We start from the raw sequence: 17,711 nt of genomic DNA, 5'->3' as shown, positions 1-17,711 counted from the left end.
GAAAAAAGAATATTTTATACTAGACTCTTCCAGAGAGATAAAGGATGATAATCACAAAATAAACCTGTAAAGAGCATGAGAGAAAAGCTGGTTCTTTTTTACTCATTAGCCTTTGAAGTACCACAAAAACCTATAGGAAAAAAAATCTCTTAAAATGAGAAATATGATAGTTTTACGAGAGAGAGAGAGAGAGAGAGAGAGAGAGAGAGAGAGAGAGAGAGAAGAAGAAGAAGGAGGAGGAGGAGGAGGAGGAGGAGGAAGTAAGAGAATATATAGCCTTGACAAGGCCAAAATTTACTTCTTGGCTGATAAGAAGCTTAGTAACATTAGCTAGTACCAAGAATAAATAGACAAAACCTTATTTTCCAACCAGTTCAAGAATATGAGATGATAAAATCCTAGATGCAGAAAGCACACATTCCACCTAACTATGTTCCCCACACCAAGGCTGCCCTTGCCCTTACCAGAGCTCAGCTGTTACCTGTAATAGGAAACAGTGAGACCACATTGTTTCCAGCATCTGTCTTCTGATGATCAAAGTAGTGTGATCCCTGAGGTTGCCTGAGGGTCTTCAAGAGCTCACTCAGGAAAGTTCCACTCCCCCAGAGCCCTAATCTCAGGGAAAACACGATGTTGAGTGCCTGGCGTTGCAGCTAGAGAGTGTTTAGACAAACCCTGCTGCGCATGCTCATATGGAATCCTGCTCCCTAGCTGTGTCCCTAGGGCATGGAAAAATGGCAAGAGAAACAGCCTGCCTCCAGTTAGCACCACAGCCTTCCAGTCAACATCTGATCATGCAGCTGTCTGAGACCAGGCACTTCTGGCCAGGTTAATGTTAACTGATCCAATAGCATCAGAAGCAGGTGTCCCAGAAGAAAGGGATCACCACAGGAAAGAAGCCAGAAGAAGAAATCTGCAGACACCAGACTGACTGTGGACTTTGTCCCACTTACCCAAATCTGGTGGCCTACTGGAGGCTATAGTTAGATATTAAAATCCAGGGTCAGCTGGGGTACTAGGGACACATGTACCTCCGCTACAGTTAAAGTAGATGAGAACGGCAGCTTCAGTACTCAGAGAATTTACAAATCCCATAAGTGTAACGCCTTCACGTGCTCACTCCGTAAATGTTCCTGAATACTTCATATGAAGGGCACAGAAGTGGCCAAAGGAGGTGGTAGCCCCACCTTCCTTGAGGGTGCCTTCCACACAGGGAAGAAAGGTGATGAAGTGAGCCATCAGGAGCTGATGAGTGCCAAGAAGGAAAAGACATCAAGAAAGAAGGCTCAGGAAGATACTGAGAAAAACCACCCCAGAGTTGGGACAGCTTCAGAACAAGGAGTCAAGGAAGACCTCACTGAGTAGGTGAGATTTGAGGAAAGACTGAAGGAGGTAGCCAAATATGGAAGGAGGCAGGGAAGAGCACATGCAAAGACCCTGAGTTAGGAGCTTTCCTGGCATGTTTGGAGATCAGTGAGGATCCTGTTATGGCTAGAGCACAACAAGCAAGAAATGAGGAGGAGGGGGGAAAAGGAAGGTTGGAGCCACCCTGCAGCTGGAGGGAAAATTGGGGGATGGTATTCTAGTGAGATGGCGAGCTTTTGGAGAAGTGGGGCAATGTGATGTCTCTCATTTAAAAGGATCTTTCTGCTCCTTGATCCATTTTGAGTTAACTTTTGTGCATGGCGAGAGAAAGGGATTCAGTTTCATTTTGTTGCATATGGATTTCCAGTTTTCCCAGCACCATTTGTTGAAGATGCTATCCTTCCTCCATTGCATGCTTTTAGCCCCTTTATCAAATATAAGATAGTTGTAGTTTTGCGGATTGGTTACTGTGTCTTCTATTCTGTACCATTGGTCCACTCGCCTGTTTTGGTACCAGTACCATGCTGTTTTTGTTACTATTGCTCTGTAGTATAGTTTGAAGTCTGGTATCGCTATACCGCCTGATTCACACTTCCTGCTTAGCATTGTTTTTGCTATTCTGGGTCTTTTATTATTCCATATGAATTTCCTGATTGTTTTATCTATTTCTACAAGAAATGCTATTGGGATTTTGATTGGGATAGCATTGAACTTATAGAGAACTTTTGGTAATATCACCATTTTGATGATGTTAGTTCTGCCTATCCATGAGCAGGGTATATTTTTCCATCTTCTGAGGTCTTCTTCTATGTCTCTTTTTAGGGTTCTGTAGTTTTCATTGTATAGGTCTTTCACCTCTTTTGTTAGGTTGATTCCCAGGTATTTTATTTTTTGGGGGGGATATTGTGAATGGAGTAGTTGTCCTCATCGATATTAAATCAGAGACACGGCGTCTGATAGAAGAAAAAGTCGGCTATGATCTACATACTGTGGGGTCAGGCCCCAAATTCCTCAATAGGACACCCATAGCGCAAGAGTTAACAACCAGAATCAACAAATGGGACTTACTCAAACTAAAAAGTTTTCTCTCAACAAAAGAAACAATAAGAGAGATAAACAGGGAGCCTACATCCTGGGAACAAATCTTTACCCCACACACTTCAGATAGAGCCCTAATATCCAGAGTATACAAAGAACTCAAAAAATTAGATAATAAGATAACAAATAACCCAATCAACAAATGGGCCAAGGACCTGAACAGACACTTCTCAGAGGAGGACATACAATCAATCAACAAGTACATGAAAAAATGCTCAACATCGCTAGCAGTCAGAGAAATGCAAATCAAAACCACCCTAAGATACCATCTCACTCCAGTAAGATTGGCAGCCATTAAGAAGTCCAACAACAACAAGTGCTGGCGAGGATGCGGGGAAATGGGTACACTTGTTCATTGTTGGTGGGACTGCAAAATGGTGCAGCCAATTTGGAAAGCAGTATGGAGATTTCTTGGAAAGCTGGGAATGGAACCACCATTTGACCCAGCTATTCCCCTTCTCTGTCTATTCCCTAAAGACCTAACAAGAGCTTGCTACAGGGACACTGCTATATCGATGTTCATAGCAGCACAATTCACAATAGCAAGATTGTGGAACCAACCTAGAAGCCCTTCAATAGATGAATGGATTAAAAAAATGTGGCATTTATACACAATGGAGTATTACTCTGCAATAAGAAATGACAAAATCATAGAATTTGGAGGGAAATGGATGGCATTAGAGCAGATTATGCTAAGTGAAGCTAGCCAATCCTTAAAAAACAAATGTCAAATGTCTTCTTTGATATAAGGGGAGTAACCAAGGACAGGGTAGAGACGAAGAGCTGGAGAAGAAGAATAACATTAAACAGGGATGATAGGCGGGAGGGAAAGTGAGAGTTAAGGGAAATTGCATGGAATTGGAAGGTGAGCCTCAGGGTTATACACAATTACATATAAGAGGAAAGGAGGAGTAGGAGAAAAATTATATAAGTGGAAGAAACGATTTATAGTAGAGGGGATGGAGAGAGAGAAGGGGAGGGGAGGGGAGGGGAGGGGTGAGGGGACAGTGGAGAACGGGATAGACAGCAGAATACATCAGTCACTAGAAAGGCAATTTGTAAATCAATGGAAATGTAACTGATGTGACATAGCAATCTGTATACGGGGTAAAAATGGGAGTTCATAACCCACTTGAATCAATCTGTGAAATATGGTATATTAAGAACTATGTAATGTTTTGAACAACCAACAATAAAATAAAAATAAATAAATAAATAAATAAATAAAAATAAAAGGATCTTTCTGGCTTCCGTGGGGAGAATATAGTATGGAGGCAGGGACCAGTTAGATGATATTTCATTCGTGGTATCTTCCCACCATATGCACACAGAAGGCATATGATACATATTTGAGTAATGAACGAATGTTATGGCAATAGAAGAGGTATTCTCCTTGGACACTATCTGAGGGGACACTAGGAGAGCACTCAGAAATATCCCCTTAATCCCAGTACCACAAAATGCAGTCCCTGACCTGGGCTATCAGGTGAAAGGAACTTGGTGATACCTTCTCTTTGTAGGGGAAAGTTTGCATGGTGGAGGAAGTGTGAAGGAAACAGGAAAAATTTTACCTGCAGTCGCATGCCCTGCCCTGGCCTTCCAATCCATAGCTCACATGGGACCCAATGGTTGTAATACATTGTGCCAACCCGAAGAACTGTGTAGACAACTATGCCTGGCACACAATTATTTCAAGTGACTTCAAATGGCCTAGTGACCCAGAAGAGTGAGAATGTCGGGGTGAGATTCCACAGAATTGTTTCAGTCTTTAAAAAAAAATGGTTTCCAGAATAATCTGTGAGTTATAGTGGCTTTTTATGTATGTGTAAATATTTTCCATTTCTACACAATTCCCCCTCCCTCTCCTCAGTCAGACAAGGTTTATCTCTTTGGCAAGTAAGCAGTGGAGGACAATGGAGGATCATTGGGGTTTTTTGTTGTTTTTTATCATCAGTTAATGATTGCCGCAGTCCGGCTGTGGCAAAATAACCCCGGGGGTGACGAGCAACTTGTGTAGATTGATACAGCAGGAGAGGGAGCCGTTTATTGTAGGACAGGAGCGGTATTTATACATTCCACACAGCTTATCTTAATTAGCATAAACCCTATACAGCAGTCAACCAATAAGGAATCTCCACACTTAATGGCTTGCTGGCGTTACTTCACAAAACCACTCCCTCTGGCATTTTGCCAGGCGCCATCCAGACTGTTTACGGACTCTAATATTTCTCTGGCAAAATGCCAGGCGCCATCCTGACTTGTTTACAGACTCTAACACATGATAACACCAGGGCTCGGTGTTTAGGTCTTTCTGTGCCTTACTGAACCCATTGCCTCCACCCTGCAGGCCCCCCTGCCTTCTGATGCCTACTATGGGAACAAACCCATAGAAGCAAACAGAAGAGTGACAGGGAGGAATTCTTTTGTAGAGAAAGAAAAATGTTCTCACCAAAGGAGAGAAAAGACTATTTTATAGGCCTGGACAGTTTGTACAGCACAGATAACTAAGAAATGTAATGAACAGTTGGCTGAAGTACTGACTACTCTAGAATTCAAATGGAGCCATGCAGAAAGAACTCATAGAAAATATCTTAATTATGGTCCCAAACAGGATGAGTTTGGTGTTCACGATTGAATCCAGGGCCTCCTACATACTAAGTGCACTTTCTATCACTGAGCCACAACCCCAGTGCCAAGAGGACTGTTTTGGGGGTTTTTTGGTTTATTTTTTTTTTCCTGCATCTTTTTTTTAAATTTATGTATGACAGCAGAATTCATAAGAGGACTGTTTTTAATCAGTAAAATTCCAAGACAACGTACTAGAACTCACTGTCCTCCAAGTCTCCATAGACTTGCTGCTATATTTTCTCCAGCTGCTGATTTAAAAAGTAATTCTGAGCAGGATACATAATCTAGTCACTTCCTGGGGCAAGACGTACTATCTCTCCACCCCACAACCCCAGCCTCCTCTGAGTGCTTTTAAGATAGATGAATTCAAATTAGAGGCCACCTTAGGGACAGCCTGATAGGGGCAATAAGTCACCAAAGAAGAGTGTGGCACCTGCAGAGAGGCCCCTTTGCTTTGTGGGTGGGGGAAGTTTGCAGAGGGCCTAGCCAGAGAGGTAGTGGTGGCATGTATTAAGCTGCATCACAACCCTTGTTCCCCTGCTTCCCAGAATCTCACTGGACATTTTTCCCCCTAAATCTTACAGCCACTTCTGATTTACTTTTGTAAATGGAGGAGCAGTAATACTGATCAGACCTCCTTATCTTATTTTTGCCATTTTTTAATATAGTTGTTGGTTGGAGATGTAGCTCAGTAGTACTGTGTTTGCATACGCAAGGCTCTGAATTCTACCCCCAGCACAGGAAATAAGGAAAAGTCTTATTGAGATATAATTCACATACCATGAAATTCATCCATTTAATTATATACTTCAATATTTTTAGTATTCACAAGGTATATTTTAGTGTACTCACAACTATTACTACCATATAATTCTAGAACATTTTTACCTCCCATAAAAATTAGTAAAATCCACTTATAGGCAATTCCTTTTACTCTCGCCTGCTCTCCAGCCATATGCAATCCACTTTCTGTTTCCATGGATCTGCATATTCTAGGCATTTCACATGTATGGAATCATATAATATCCTGTCTTCAGTGACTAGCTTCTTTTACCTAGCATATTTTCTTTTCTTTTCTTTTTTTTCAGAGAGAGAGAGAGAGAATTTTTTTTTAATATTTATTTTTTAGTTTTCGGCGGGCACAACATCTTTGTTTGTATGTGGTGCTGAGAATCGAACCCGGGCCGCACGCTTGCCAGGCGAGCGCGCTACCGCTTGAGCCACATCCCCAGCCCAACCTAGCATATTTTCAAAGTTCATCCATGTTTCAGCATGTATCAGTTCTTTGTTTTTCTTGCCTAAGGGTATTCCATTGTCCATTCATCGGTTGACGGACATATGGGCAGTTTTCACTTTGGGACTGTTAGGAATATTGCTGCCCTTGGATACACGTGTACTGTTTTTCAGCTCTCTGATGTGGCTTCAGTCTGGTAAGATGAACAGTCTCCCCATGGCGAAGATGCAACTGAAATCTGAGTACTCATGTTCTGTGAAATATCAAGAGCACCCTGAAACTTTTCTCCATAATGGCCTAACAAGAAAGATGACACCAAAATATTAATTTTAAATGTATAATTTAACTTAGCCATGGCTCCTAAAAGTACACTATGGTTGGAGAAAGGAAAGAGAAAAATGCAAGGAAACTCTTTTCATGAAATCTCACCTGCTTGTTGAGTCCCTGCACAGGTGCTTATATACAAGCAGGTGCACAATATGTGTGCTCTCTTCCTCCCTCCCTTCCTGTTGGTCCAGCTGTCCTAGCTTTCTGCTTCAGAATCAAAGTTGATGGGCAAGACCAACGACCAAACAGAGGAAGCCAAGCCCAGAGCCAGGTTCAGGGCCAGGACACAGCCACTGCTGTTGGATTGAAAATACTGGAAGCCATCCTTGGGCCATTTGGAGATGTTAATTAGGCTGGCTAATTCCCACTGGTCTTGGGTTGCCAGTGTTGAGTTGCGTGTGTAGGCTTACCCCATCCACTGGCTGCACCTGTTCCCTTCCTCAGAGCCATTCCAGGGGCTCTGTCTGAATAACCCAGACAGCTCTCTGATCTCCCGCTCTGTCTGCCTTCCCGCTGGTAGGATATTTAGCACTTGCTGAAAGCTGGAACCCTAGTCCACTATTTCTCTCCTCATTCATGCCAGCTCTCAAAATTGTTCTCTTTCCTAATTATCTTTAGCCAGTTAATCATTTTCCACACTGACTGCTCAGTAACAAGGATCCGGGAGAGGCAGCCACTTTTCTTGTCTGACCCTGCCCAGTGTTATCCCAGGTGGCAGTTCTGGATGGCAGGCTTTCCTCAGAGATAAGAAGCTTGCTTCAAACCCTTCTCTTTTGCTATCCCAGTGAGTCCAGCTGGAGCAAACATGCCATGAAAAGACCCAATGATACTCTAAAAGCCTCTGCTAGGCTGAGCTGTCGAAAACACAACAAATCTCCAACCAGGCCTGTCCTGTCCTGTATTTTTTAAATTCTTGCTGATATCCAGAGCATCAAAGTCACTAGAGGCCAAAGAACACAGCTTTCTTTGAAACTGACTTCTAGTTATCCAGGCTCAAACTCTATGTCTAAGCCATTGATTGGCCACAACAGGGCCAATCTGAGTTAAGGGTTCTCCCCCAGAGTCTTACTCAACTGCTCCTACATATGAGTGGGACTGACTTCTGATTCTCAGTTCCACGAATTTCTAAGAATAACCTCATATTCAAGATGTAAATTAACCCTATAATCCAAAGTCTCTCAATTTTTTTTCCTTTATGACCCACTACAGAGCCTTCTGATAAGTTTTTATCTCCAAATTTGTCTCCACTCCTAGAATACAACAGCAACACTGTATCTATTAAGGTGCTTACATTTGTGCTTTGTGTAGAGTAAGGTTTTTTTTTACCCACAAGGGGCGCTGTTGCCCAGTTAGAATGATGTACCTTCTTCACCATCTTTGTCTACTTTGTTAACTGCTATATTCCTAAAACCTAGAATGATAGGTGACACATGCATGGTACCCAGTTGATGAAAGGATTAAATGATTTTGCTGTGTGTCTCTGTCCCATCTTCCCAGGCATCACATGCCTCCCAGTCTCTTCCTTACCAAGCTCAGTGTCTCTCCTGGTGCTATTCAGTCATGTGCAGGGTAGCTGATGCCATATATTGACTTCCAAGGATATACCAGGAATCTGACAGCTTACTCCCCTATGCTAGCGACTAGTACCTCACCTTGAGGAGTACTGCCTGCATGTCAAGCCCAGGTGACAGTTGAGCCCCATGGAATAATCAAGACAGCCCACAACTGCTTCTGTCTTTGCATCTCCTTAACTCAACCATGGATTGGCAGTTACTGAGACATTCTTTGTGGTCAGGCACACCACACCAGGCTGCGTCTGGGGACACTCAGGAGAGGAGCAAACCAGTCCTCATCAGCAATTACAAACAAGTCCTCCATTGTTAGCATGCCATCTGCTTTCTTGGTTTCCACCAATCAGGGATCCATATGCATGGCATAACCAGGGCCAAGGGGGCTGCAGGGGAGTTAGATCAAGGAGCCCCTTCATAAAGACAGCCTTTGCTCGCATGGGAGAGAGTCAGTAGCATGGTGCTCTGAAAAGCTGAACCTCCTTAACTCAAGGAAGAGCCATGCAGAGACGCTCTGTGCTCTGCCATTCTCTGTGAGAGAAAATGGGAGTCCATGCACAGTAAACTGGAGGAAATGGGAAATCCAGATAATTACATTATCCAGAGGATAGTAGTCTGTTATGAACAATCAACACAAGCCCAGAACGTCTCATGCCCACATGTCAAGAAAGAGCAGCATTAAGGGCGATCGGAATCAAATGGGTAGAACAGAAAATGCTACTAGGTCATTCAGGATCAGACATTAATCTAAAAATTGATAATCACATATAATTGACTTTTTGTAGGTGACTGTGAATATTCATAAATAGATTGGAAAATGTGTCTTTGTTGACATGCACATTTTCTTTAGAAAGACTCAGCTAAGACAGTGTCAGTGGTCCTTCTTCCAATGTTGCTCTGAACTCCCTTAGAACTGGCCCTAGTCACTGTGCTAACCTTTGCAGATGGGGCAGCAAAAAAAAAAAATCCCTGTTTTTCATCTGTGGCCATGCAGACAGTGGTCCATGTTACTGATAAATGTCCTTTGTCCAGATTCCATGGTGGTCTAGTGACACCAAATTCAGGAGACTTGTGAGGGATTGGGGTGAGAAGTTACTGTCTGATGCAGAAAGAAAGAGGGTGTATTTGCTAGGGAAAGCCCACATTGGAATTGGGCTGGTATACAATGAGTGGGTGATGGGGAATGTGTCACAGGTATGGAAAGGCTAAGATCCTCCCTCCTTTCATCATGGCTGCTGAGAACATGCTTCTCTTTGGGTGAGAGTGACCTTTGGTCCAGTTTCACTATTGCAGGGTCTCCTTCCAGTGCCTTCCTCTGCACAGCATGCTGCATGTTTACTCCCTGGGGACTGTCACTTTACAGGTGACATCAGGACTGAGTTAATACACTGTACAGCTCAGAAACCTGTAAAATGAAACTTGGAGTCATGGAAACTTGCACACCTGGGGGGTTTCAATTTTTTTTTTTCAGGGCATCCATTGAATTCAGTGCTTGTCTTAAAAACTTGATCGAATTTCAAACCCAATCAGTCAGGAAAGGTTGTGCATCAGGAAAAGGAAAGAGCTCCTACCAAGGTCTGCTTCATACATTGTAGGAGTTCTAATGTCTCTTTCATTTCCTACTTGTAAGTGTAATAACAGCTAGTATTTTGTCCCATCAAGTAGAATTTTCAGGTCTTAATGATCTGCAAGTCTTCGAGAATACTCAGGCAGCTCGGGAGTATGTGTATTATTAGCACTGTGTTAATTATCAAGTTAGAACCATGGGGGTGCCATGCTTGTATTCATTTGACTTTATGCTCTTTCCCTTCAGATTAAAATATCTAAAGGTCTCATTACAATATTTGAGCAAGGTAAGACTGACACTTCAGTGGGTTTTCCCATTTACCCTGCTTTTGGGGGGGGGTGTAAATTTACTAACATGCTCCCCTCCATCCCTAACACTGCTGCATGCCCACTTACTTTCCTGAGCCTTGGCTTTGGTGCCTCCTGCCATCCTCCCAAGGGACCCTGCCTGCTCTCCTGCCCCTGCATGTTTGTGCTGCCCGGGGAAGCCCAGCCTTGCCTGCCTTTCTTCTGCCTGTGCACTCTGGGTGGAATCTGACACCAACACCTGCCATCCTGGAAAATGTCTTTGTCACCCACCCTTTTGTGTGTGTGTGGGGGGGGGGGGCTGCAGGAAACCAATGGGTGCAGGGGCCTCCCCCTTGCCTGATCCTAGAGGAGCAGGATCTTGAGATGGGCAGATAAGATGTGGCTCATGCTGGGTGGCCTTTGACTGCTTGCCTTAATGGAGGCCTCCAGGCAGGGAGGGCTGGTTGTGGAAGAGGCTACTGAATGGAACAGCTGTGGGAGGTGAAACAGACAAAAGCTGTTGGAGCACAGAGGGTAGAGAACCCCATCTACAGTCTAGGATCTAGAGGGCAAGTCTGCTGAAGCAGGTGTGACCTCTCAGCCTTTCTGTTCTGGGTCTGGGGTCCAGGCCCTTCTTAGGACATTCTAATGGACTGAACAGAAGCTGCTTGACAGAGCCAGCTAAAAACCCTCTGTGGTGTGGCCTGGGCTGTAATGGCTCACAGGCAGAAGAGGAGCTGATAGTGACCATGGCAATGCCACTCAAAGGAGAAAGCATATGAGTGAACTTCCCTTGATTAGCAACATCACCCATGTGGAATGCATGGCACAGAAGCCAGCCAGTTTGTCTCAATACCTATGGAAGTGCAAAGTTAGAGCCTGGATTCTTTGGTTTATCCAAAATTCAAATCCCATCTACTAGGCAGGACCTTTATACCTGCAGGCCAGATGTACAGCAGCACCACAGAGAGCTGACCTCCAGCCCAGCTGCCTTTTCTCTTCTTCTCAGTCATGGGTTTGGCCTACTTCCAATATTGTCCCAAATCAGGCTCACTTATGTCAGCTCCCAGAAGCATTAGGAGCCTCAGAGCCCAGGTATTAAGTAGGGAGGGGACATAGGAGGTCATACAATCTCCTCCCAACAGGGGGATTTGTGCAAAGGTTTCTACTCTTGAGGCCCTTCATTTCCTTGGGTGTCTTTCCACATCTGCCACAATAGAGGTAAGTGGGGTTCGAATGGTCTTTGTATAGGCCCCCAGCCTCCATCACCAGGAAGAGGCCAAGTCAGGGCAGCCTCTGCCAGCAGCTTGCAAGTAGAATTATCCTATCAGGAAAGAAGCCTTCTCTTTTGTGGCCTACCTGCTTATCTGCAGCTGCCACCTCCCCATCCATCAGGGAGTGCAGCTGGCACATAGGTGCCATGGCAGACTGAGGATGCACCATCAAAAAGTTGAGGACTGGAAGAATGCATGGGGCACAGTGGCACTGGGTCTGGCCCAACTCCAGATGTGGCTTTGCCCTCCCCCCTGGATGATAGGGTCTCTTCTATTAGATGCATGGGGCCCTTGCTGCGGAGCCTCATGCTGCTCACTCAGGCTCACTCAGTGGGACAGATGATTGGTATGTTGGTTACTCTGTTCATCTTCATAGCAGCAGGAATTCCAGGGACACCCTTCTTACTCCTCTCCTTTTCCCTGGATGGGGGAGTGGGAAGGAGGGGCTACAATGTTTGCCTTCTAATCCAGAATTAGCCAAAATGCACTCCTTTGCTTAATGTCTTTGAACATCACTTTGTATCTTTCATTTATTCGGTTGGTTTTTCATTTTAATTTTGCCTTTTGCTTCCTTATCCCAACTGAATATAGTAGTAGGTGGGGTAGTCTTTCAAGATGGTAGATTATCTGGGATTAAATCAGGTTTGTTTCCCTCTGCTTCCCCCTCACCCCTGAATTAAATGTTCCTGCCCACCACCAGCAACAAGAGGTAGAGAGATGCCTTTGTCAATCCTGTCTCTGTCATGGATGAATGTCTAGTTGTGCTGATTTTGTCCAAAGCAACCTATTTTGCATTGTTTTAGCAGTGCTGGAGATGGGCCCAGGACCTCATGCATGCTAGGCAAGTGCTCTACCACTGGACTATACTCCCAGCTCCAGCCCCAGCCCAGCCTATTTTTAAAGAAGAAAATAGTAGGCAGGAGACCCAGGCCTCCTCTGTCTGCCTGACCTCACTAGGCTTAAAAGGAAGGTGACAGTAAAGCACCCTGCCATTGGAGAGTCTGAAAGTCCAGAATTTCAGAATGCTTGGGGGCAGATTGCCTCCACAGGTCTGAGCATGTTTATAAGTATTGATTCGAGAAGCTCTTCCCTAGAAACAATAAGGCAAGGTCAGAAGATGAAAAAAGATCCTGTCTGTGAATAAAATAAACTACTTAAATGAATTTCAAATGCCAATAATAATAATAATAATTTTAAAGGCCAGAGGAAGTGAAGCATGTAGGGAAGATGTAAGAAGCCCTGCTTTTTGAAGCTTGTTCCAAACAGAGGTCACTCAGGGAAACTTGGGGTGTAGTACAACAGGGTTTAAAAATACATTACAAGGGTAAGGGTGATGAAATGATCTTCTCATTCGCAGAACAGTCCTAGGGGAGACCAAACTCCACTGGCAACAGTGGCTGGGTATTGCAGCAAGCATTCTTGAATTCCTCTGAGTTCACCTAGAGCGACCCCAGGGAGTGGAGGGATGCATTCACAAATTTTAATTTTATTCTTTTTCCCTCCAGTGCTAAATAGCTGTATGCTCATCTGGGCTCATTCAGATAAGCAATTTAGTCCTGACCTCTAGACTTATACCCTTTGGGGGAATAATTGGGTAGTAACCCATTGTGTAAAATATTAATATGTAAGAGATTCCAACAGCATCAATGGGATCCACAAGGCACTCCACAAAGTTTCACTGGTTTTTCTCAATGGCTCTGGGTAATGTTCTTCATGGCTCTTTCTCTCTTTTTCTATAATCAGATGCCATTTCTCTTCATTCTTTATTTCTGGGTTGGCCAGAAAGGCTGTGAGTTATTTTCAAAAAGATTCATAGCTTCTTTCATGCTGTAGAAAATGCCAGGCAAAGACTAGGAAGAAAGACATTCATTTGTTGATTTGTTCAACAAACATCTTTGCAAGCATACCACCAGGTTGGGGAGGACATCCAACCCTCTTCCTGAGACCAAGTTTCCTTTCTTTTGAGTGCCACCAATGCCCTCTTAAATTCTGTGGCCCTTGGGTCAACTCCATGACTTGACCATTCTCTGCTTCCTTTGCAGGGGCCTTGGCCTCCATCCTGAGTGCTGACCTCAAAGAGTCCCTTGGTGTGGAGGAGACAGACCAGACTCCCCTGCCCTTTTCCCTTGGCTCCAAACCCAGAGACTTCAGGAAACTCCATGACTGTGCCAGCGCTCTCAGCAAGCTTTCGTATCACTGGATCCTCGAAGTCAAAGGTGGATCCCACTGAACTATTTCATGTGGATCTTTCAAGTGGGGCTATGTCATCTCATCCTAAAACTTCTCAAACCTCCAGCTTCCAAAAAAGAGAAAGTCACCAACAACCAGAAACAAACCTGCTGTCTCTGATTTACTCTGGTGTCTGCTCACTTTCAGGGAGGGGGCAGAGGGAAGTTGGCTTCTGAACCCCAAGCTGGTTACCCTCATTTATAAACCCAAGCAGGATTCCCAGAGGGCAGAAAAACAATCGTGGAATTGTGGAATTTTCTCTATCAATTTTGTTAGTTCACCTTATGTTATGATTTATGGTTTACTCAAAAATTTCATCATCATTGAAATTGGCTTTCCCAGGGGTCTTTAGCCCAGGAGTTTTCTCTCAGTTGTGAAGTCTTTTGCCATCTTATACCTAAGGTCCACTCACTGAGGTGATTTTTCTGACCAATCAGAGGACTCCCAAGTCATAATTCTGATCCTATCCCAGAACACTCAGAAGTCTCTAGAAATTCAAGGTCCTATCCTGTGAGATGGACGTCCTATCTTGTAAGACAAGAAGAAACCCCAGGGTTAGTCCCACATCCTTACAAAAGGCAAGTGCCAGTGTCTGGTGCCACAGTGAGGTAGATGGACACTCTAGAAAGTCCAGATGCCTCCAAAGCTTCACCTTCATTTTCCCTCCTGGCTATTACTCAAAGAGGGCCAAGACAGGCCTTGGAAATGCTTCTTGTCATGCAGATTGCAAGCAAGAGATTTATTTGATCCATATATTTTTACCCATTTGGACCTGTTAAAAAAGATAATAAAGGGAAGAGAAAGAAAATAAGGAAGGAGAGAAGGAAAGGAAGAAAATAAAAAATCCTGCCTTCTGTCTGGGCTTGCCCTGCTCCCTTGCTGGGCATCTCTGGGTGAATCCTGCCATGTAGCAACAGGGAAATCAATCCATAGGGAAGACAGTCTTCTTCCTGTGTCCTGCCCCTGGGAGCAGTCTCAGAGCTAGAAGTTTGCCCCTCTACCTCCAAGAAATCTAAGAAACTCATCAGAGACCATCACACACTGCACAGTTCTTGATCTTGTGAGACCATTTCATAGTGCACAATGCCCCTTGGTTTGGAGTGGGAAAGCAGTAGGCAATATGCAGCCATGATTGGCTCTGGATATGAAAAGGTGTGTACACACCTTCCCACCTTCCTGCATGCTGCCTTCTGCTCTTCACACACACTCGTATGTTATACTTTCCCTGAGGAACCAATTTTTTTCATGAGCCATTGAGTTGATTTGGCTGATACCTAACAGGGGCAGACCCAGGTGTCAGACTCACTCTTGGACAAGTGAGAAAGACTAAGAACATCATTCCCATCAGAAAAGTGGAACTTCCAGTGTTAGGAAGAGTCTGTCTACTTTATGTAGGATTTCAGGCAGAGATTGAATCCCAGGACCATTGGACAGAGCTGTTTGAATGTAAGAGAATGGGGGACATTCCTAAGTAGAAGTAAGCTTTAATCACTTTGGGATGTTTTCTTTTGGGGTGTGAGCAGTGCTGGGGACTAAACCCCAATGCCTTGAACCTCCTAGACAAGAGCTCTACCACTGAACTACATCTCCAGCACTTTGGGGCTATTTTCTAATGGCCCAGTGCATTCACTTCTTTGGGGATTAGTGACAAAAGAAAGGGTGACTAGAAATCATGGTGTTTCCTATCCTGTTAGCAAATGCCTTGCTTCTTATTCTCACCCACTCCCCCTCCCATCCTTTCCTTTTCTTTAAGTGATTTGGGCTTCCTGGTCAGCAGAGTTTGGCCAGTGTTGCTCAGGCTTTTGACTGTGATTGATACACTTGGTTTCATGTTTACAAAGTACCCAGACTTTTTTCCTATAGAGAAGCACATCACCTGTTCCTGGGGTCCTGAGTCCCCCATAGCACTCTGGCAGCAAATAACTTCCCACAGAACATTTTATCTCCAGGCTCTAGAAATTTGTGTTGCAGAATTCCTGGCTGAAGTAGAAGAATTTGGAAGTCTTTTTTTTTTTTTTTTTTTTTTAATGGTGTTGGGGACAGAACCAAGGACCTTGTGCATGCTAGGCAAGCATCTGCCACTAGGGAACATCCTGGAAGTCATATTTAACTCCCCTGGACCTCTGCTCCATGATTCATTTTGCCTCCATGAACCAGAGCTTCTGACCTTGGTGTGGGAAATTCAATTGTAGGTAGCAAATAACTTGACTTTCATATAATCCCTAATGATTTTAATAACCCCGTGACCCCAGATGACAGCCAGCAGTTTTGTGACTAGAGTTTTTTTGTTTTTGTTTTTGTTTTTTCTTTTAGTCCACTGTTCTCAGTAACAGCTTTGGTTTGGAGATGGAGTGGGGAAGCAGGGACTCTGGCAACCATGTTTGCTTGCAATCACATGAACTTGGTCGTTTTTGTTATTTGGGGTGGAAAATTGAAATGAGGAATTTTTTTTCAGTTAGAAAAGTAAATATTGTGTTTTTGTAATAAATGCCTCTTAGCAAAATTGCTGAGGGTCACTCATCCAGTAGAGACCCTCCTGAGTCACAGCGCTGACTCATCACATTAGTATTAGTAGTTCAGCCATCTGTAAACACAAGTGTTCCTAATTGGCCCAGAATGTGATAAGATTTGCTGGCCTCACACTGGGCCTGGGCAATTCCCTCATTTCTTTGCATGACGATTTCTGGATTTCCATCTAGAGTTAACTTATTTTTATCATATCATTGATCACGATTTTATACTTAAAAATAGTAGTTCCACAAAATAACTTTTTAAAAGTAGTTAATCCTTGAGCAGACACAAGGAAAGAAACTTAGCCTGGGTAAGTGACTGTCACAGTGTCTTCAACTGCCACACTTGCAGCTTTTAAGAGCCATGGGGTGGAGGGGACCCTTGACTTTGTGATGTGGGTTGATTAATCAGGACCCTTAGCCTTACAAACAAGAGATCATGGAAGATTCAGAGAGCCATGCAAATCCAGTCTTCCTGAGCTTTCTCAGGTGTCACCACCTGGGTGCAACTGACCTGTTATCCTTGCATCAAGTGGAGATTTGGTGAATCCTTTAAAATTTACTGTGATATCTTACATGTAGCTGTGTTAGTTTTTATCTACAGAAGGCAGATGTCCACATCCGAAGGGAAATTCAACGAGAAACAACCATCGTTGTAGTTGCACTCAATATCTCTGTATGACATACACATTAAGTGAATGTTTTCTTATATTTTTAGGTCTACAATGTGTAAATAGGGAGAAAATTTGATAAATATGGTAAATTAAGTTATAGCTGTCATTTGATCCTTATTTTGCTGTCTCTTTTTATTTAATTTTCCTGATGCTGCACATCTAGGTTCATTCTTAGGTGATAGAAACCTTCACATCTAGCCTACTTTCCCAGGTGTGTGTGTGTGTGTGTGTGCGCGCGCGCGCGCGCACACGTGCACATGCATGTATGCACATGCGAGGACACACTTTACAGAGGCAGTCATGCCCAGGAAAGCACACAGCTCCACTGATGATGTCTCTTGACTCTCTACCCTCTTCCCCTTGAATTCTGATTTACTGTGATGATTTAATAAAGTGGAGAAACAGCACTGAGGTGCTATATGTTTAGGTCATTCTATGGTTTGTAGGAAAATAAAGTTTATCCTGGCATCTAATAAAAAGGTGGTTTGCATTTTTATTGGACAAGGTTGTTCAAAAACATTTTTTTAAACCAGCCCAGGCAAGTTTATTCATGTGTAGTAAAACTGACCTTGTGGTTTATAATGTAGAATGCTAAGATCCAGTCACCAGAGGATCTATGTCCAAGTATCATTCCCGTCTATACAGCCTGTCCCTCTCTTTGTGGTGAAATGACTGGGTCAGTATTGCCTGCTATTGCAATTGGTATCAAGGCCCACAGTAAGCTTCATCCTTGCTGACTCTCTAGAGCAGAACTTGCACTAGCCCCACCCTTCTGGTCCTACCAGGTGGGTTGTCTTTGTAAGTGATAGACAAAATGTAATATGGCCTTCTGCTGGTGTGGCAAAGGTTGATAGCCCTGCCTCAGGACTCCAACTGCCTCCTTGCCTACATCTGCGACCACTCTGGGCTCTGAAAAGCAGTGAATTCTCAGGATGTTAAGACAACCAAGT

General features: G+C 43.8%; 1 protein-coding gene across 1 annotated transcript in view; it reads left to right on the top strand.

The window, feature by feature from the left end:
* The window catches only part of RALGAPA2 (Ral GTPase activating protein catalytic subunit alpha 2), a 322,071-nt gene extending 304,849 nt beyond the window's left edge, over positions 1 to 17,222 (top strand). Inside the window, exon 38 of the mRNA XM_081292835.1 lies at positions 13,391 to 17,222. Coding sequence (XP_081148961.1) covers positions 13,391 to 13,578 — 188 coding nt within the window. The 3' untranslated portion in view covers positions 13,579 to 17,222. The remainder of the gene's footprint in view (positions 1 to 13,390) is intronic.
* The last annotated feature ends 489 nt before the right edge of the window (positions 17,223 to 17,711 follow it).

The sequence above is a fragment of the Spermophilus citellus genome (genome assembly GCF_964194105.1).
Source record: "Spermophilus citellus genome assembly, chromosome: 4".
NCBI classification, from domain to species: domain Eukaryota; kingdom Metazoa; phylum Chordata; class Mammalia; order Rodentia; family Sciuridae; genus Spermophilus; species Spermophilus citellus.
This window is presented reverse-complemented; position numbering and strand designations above follow the sequence as displayed.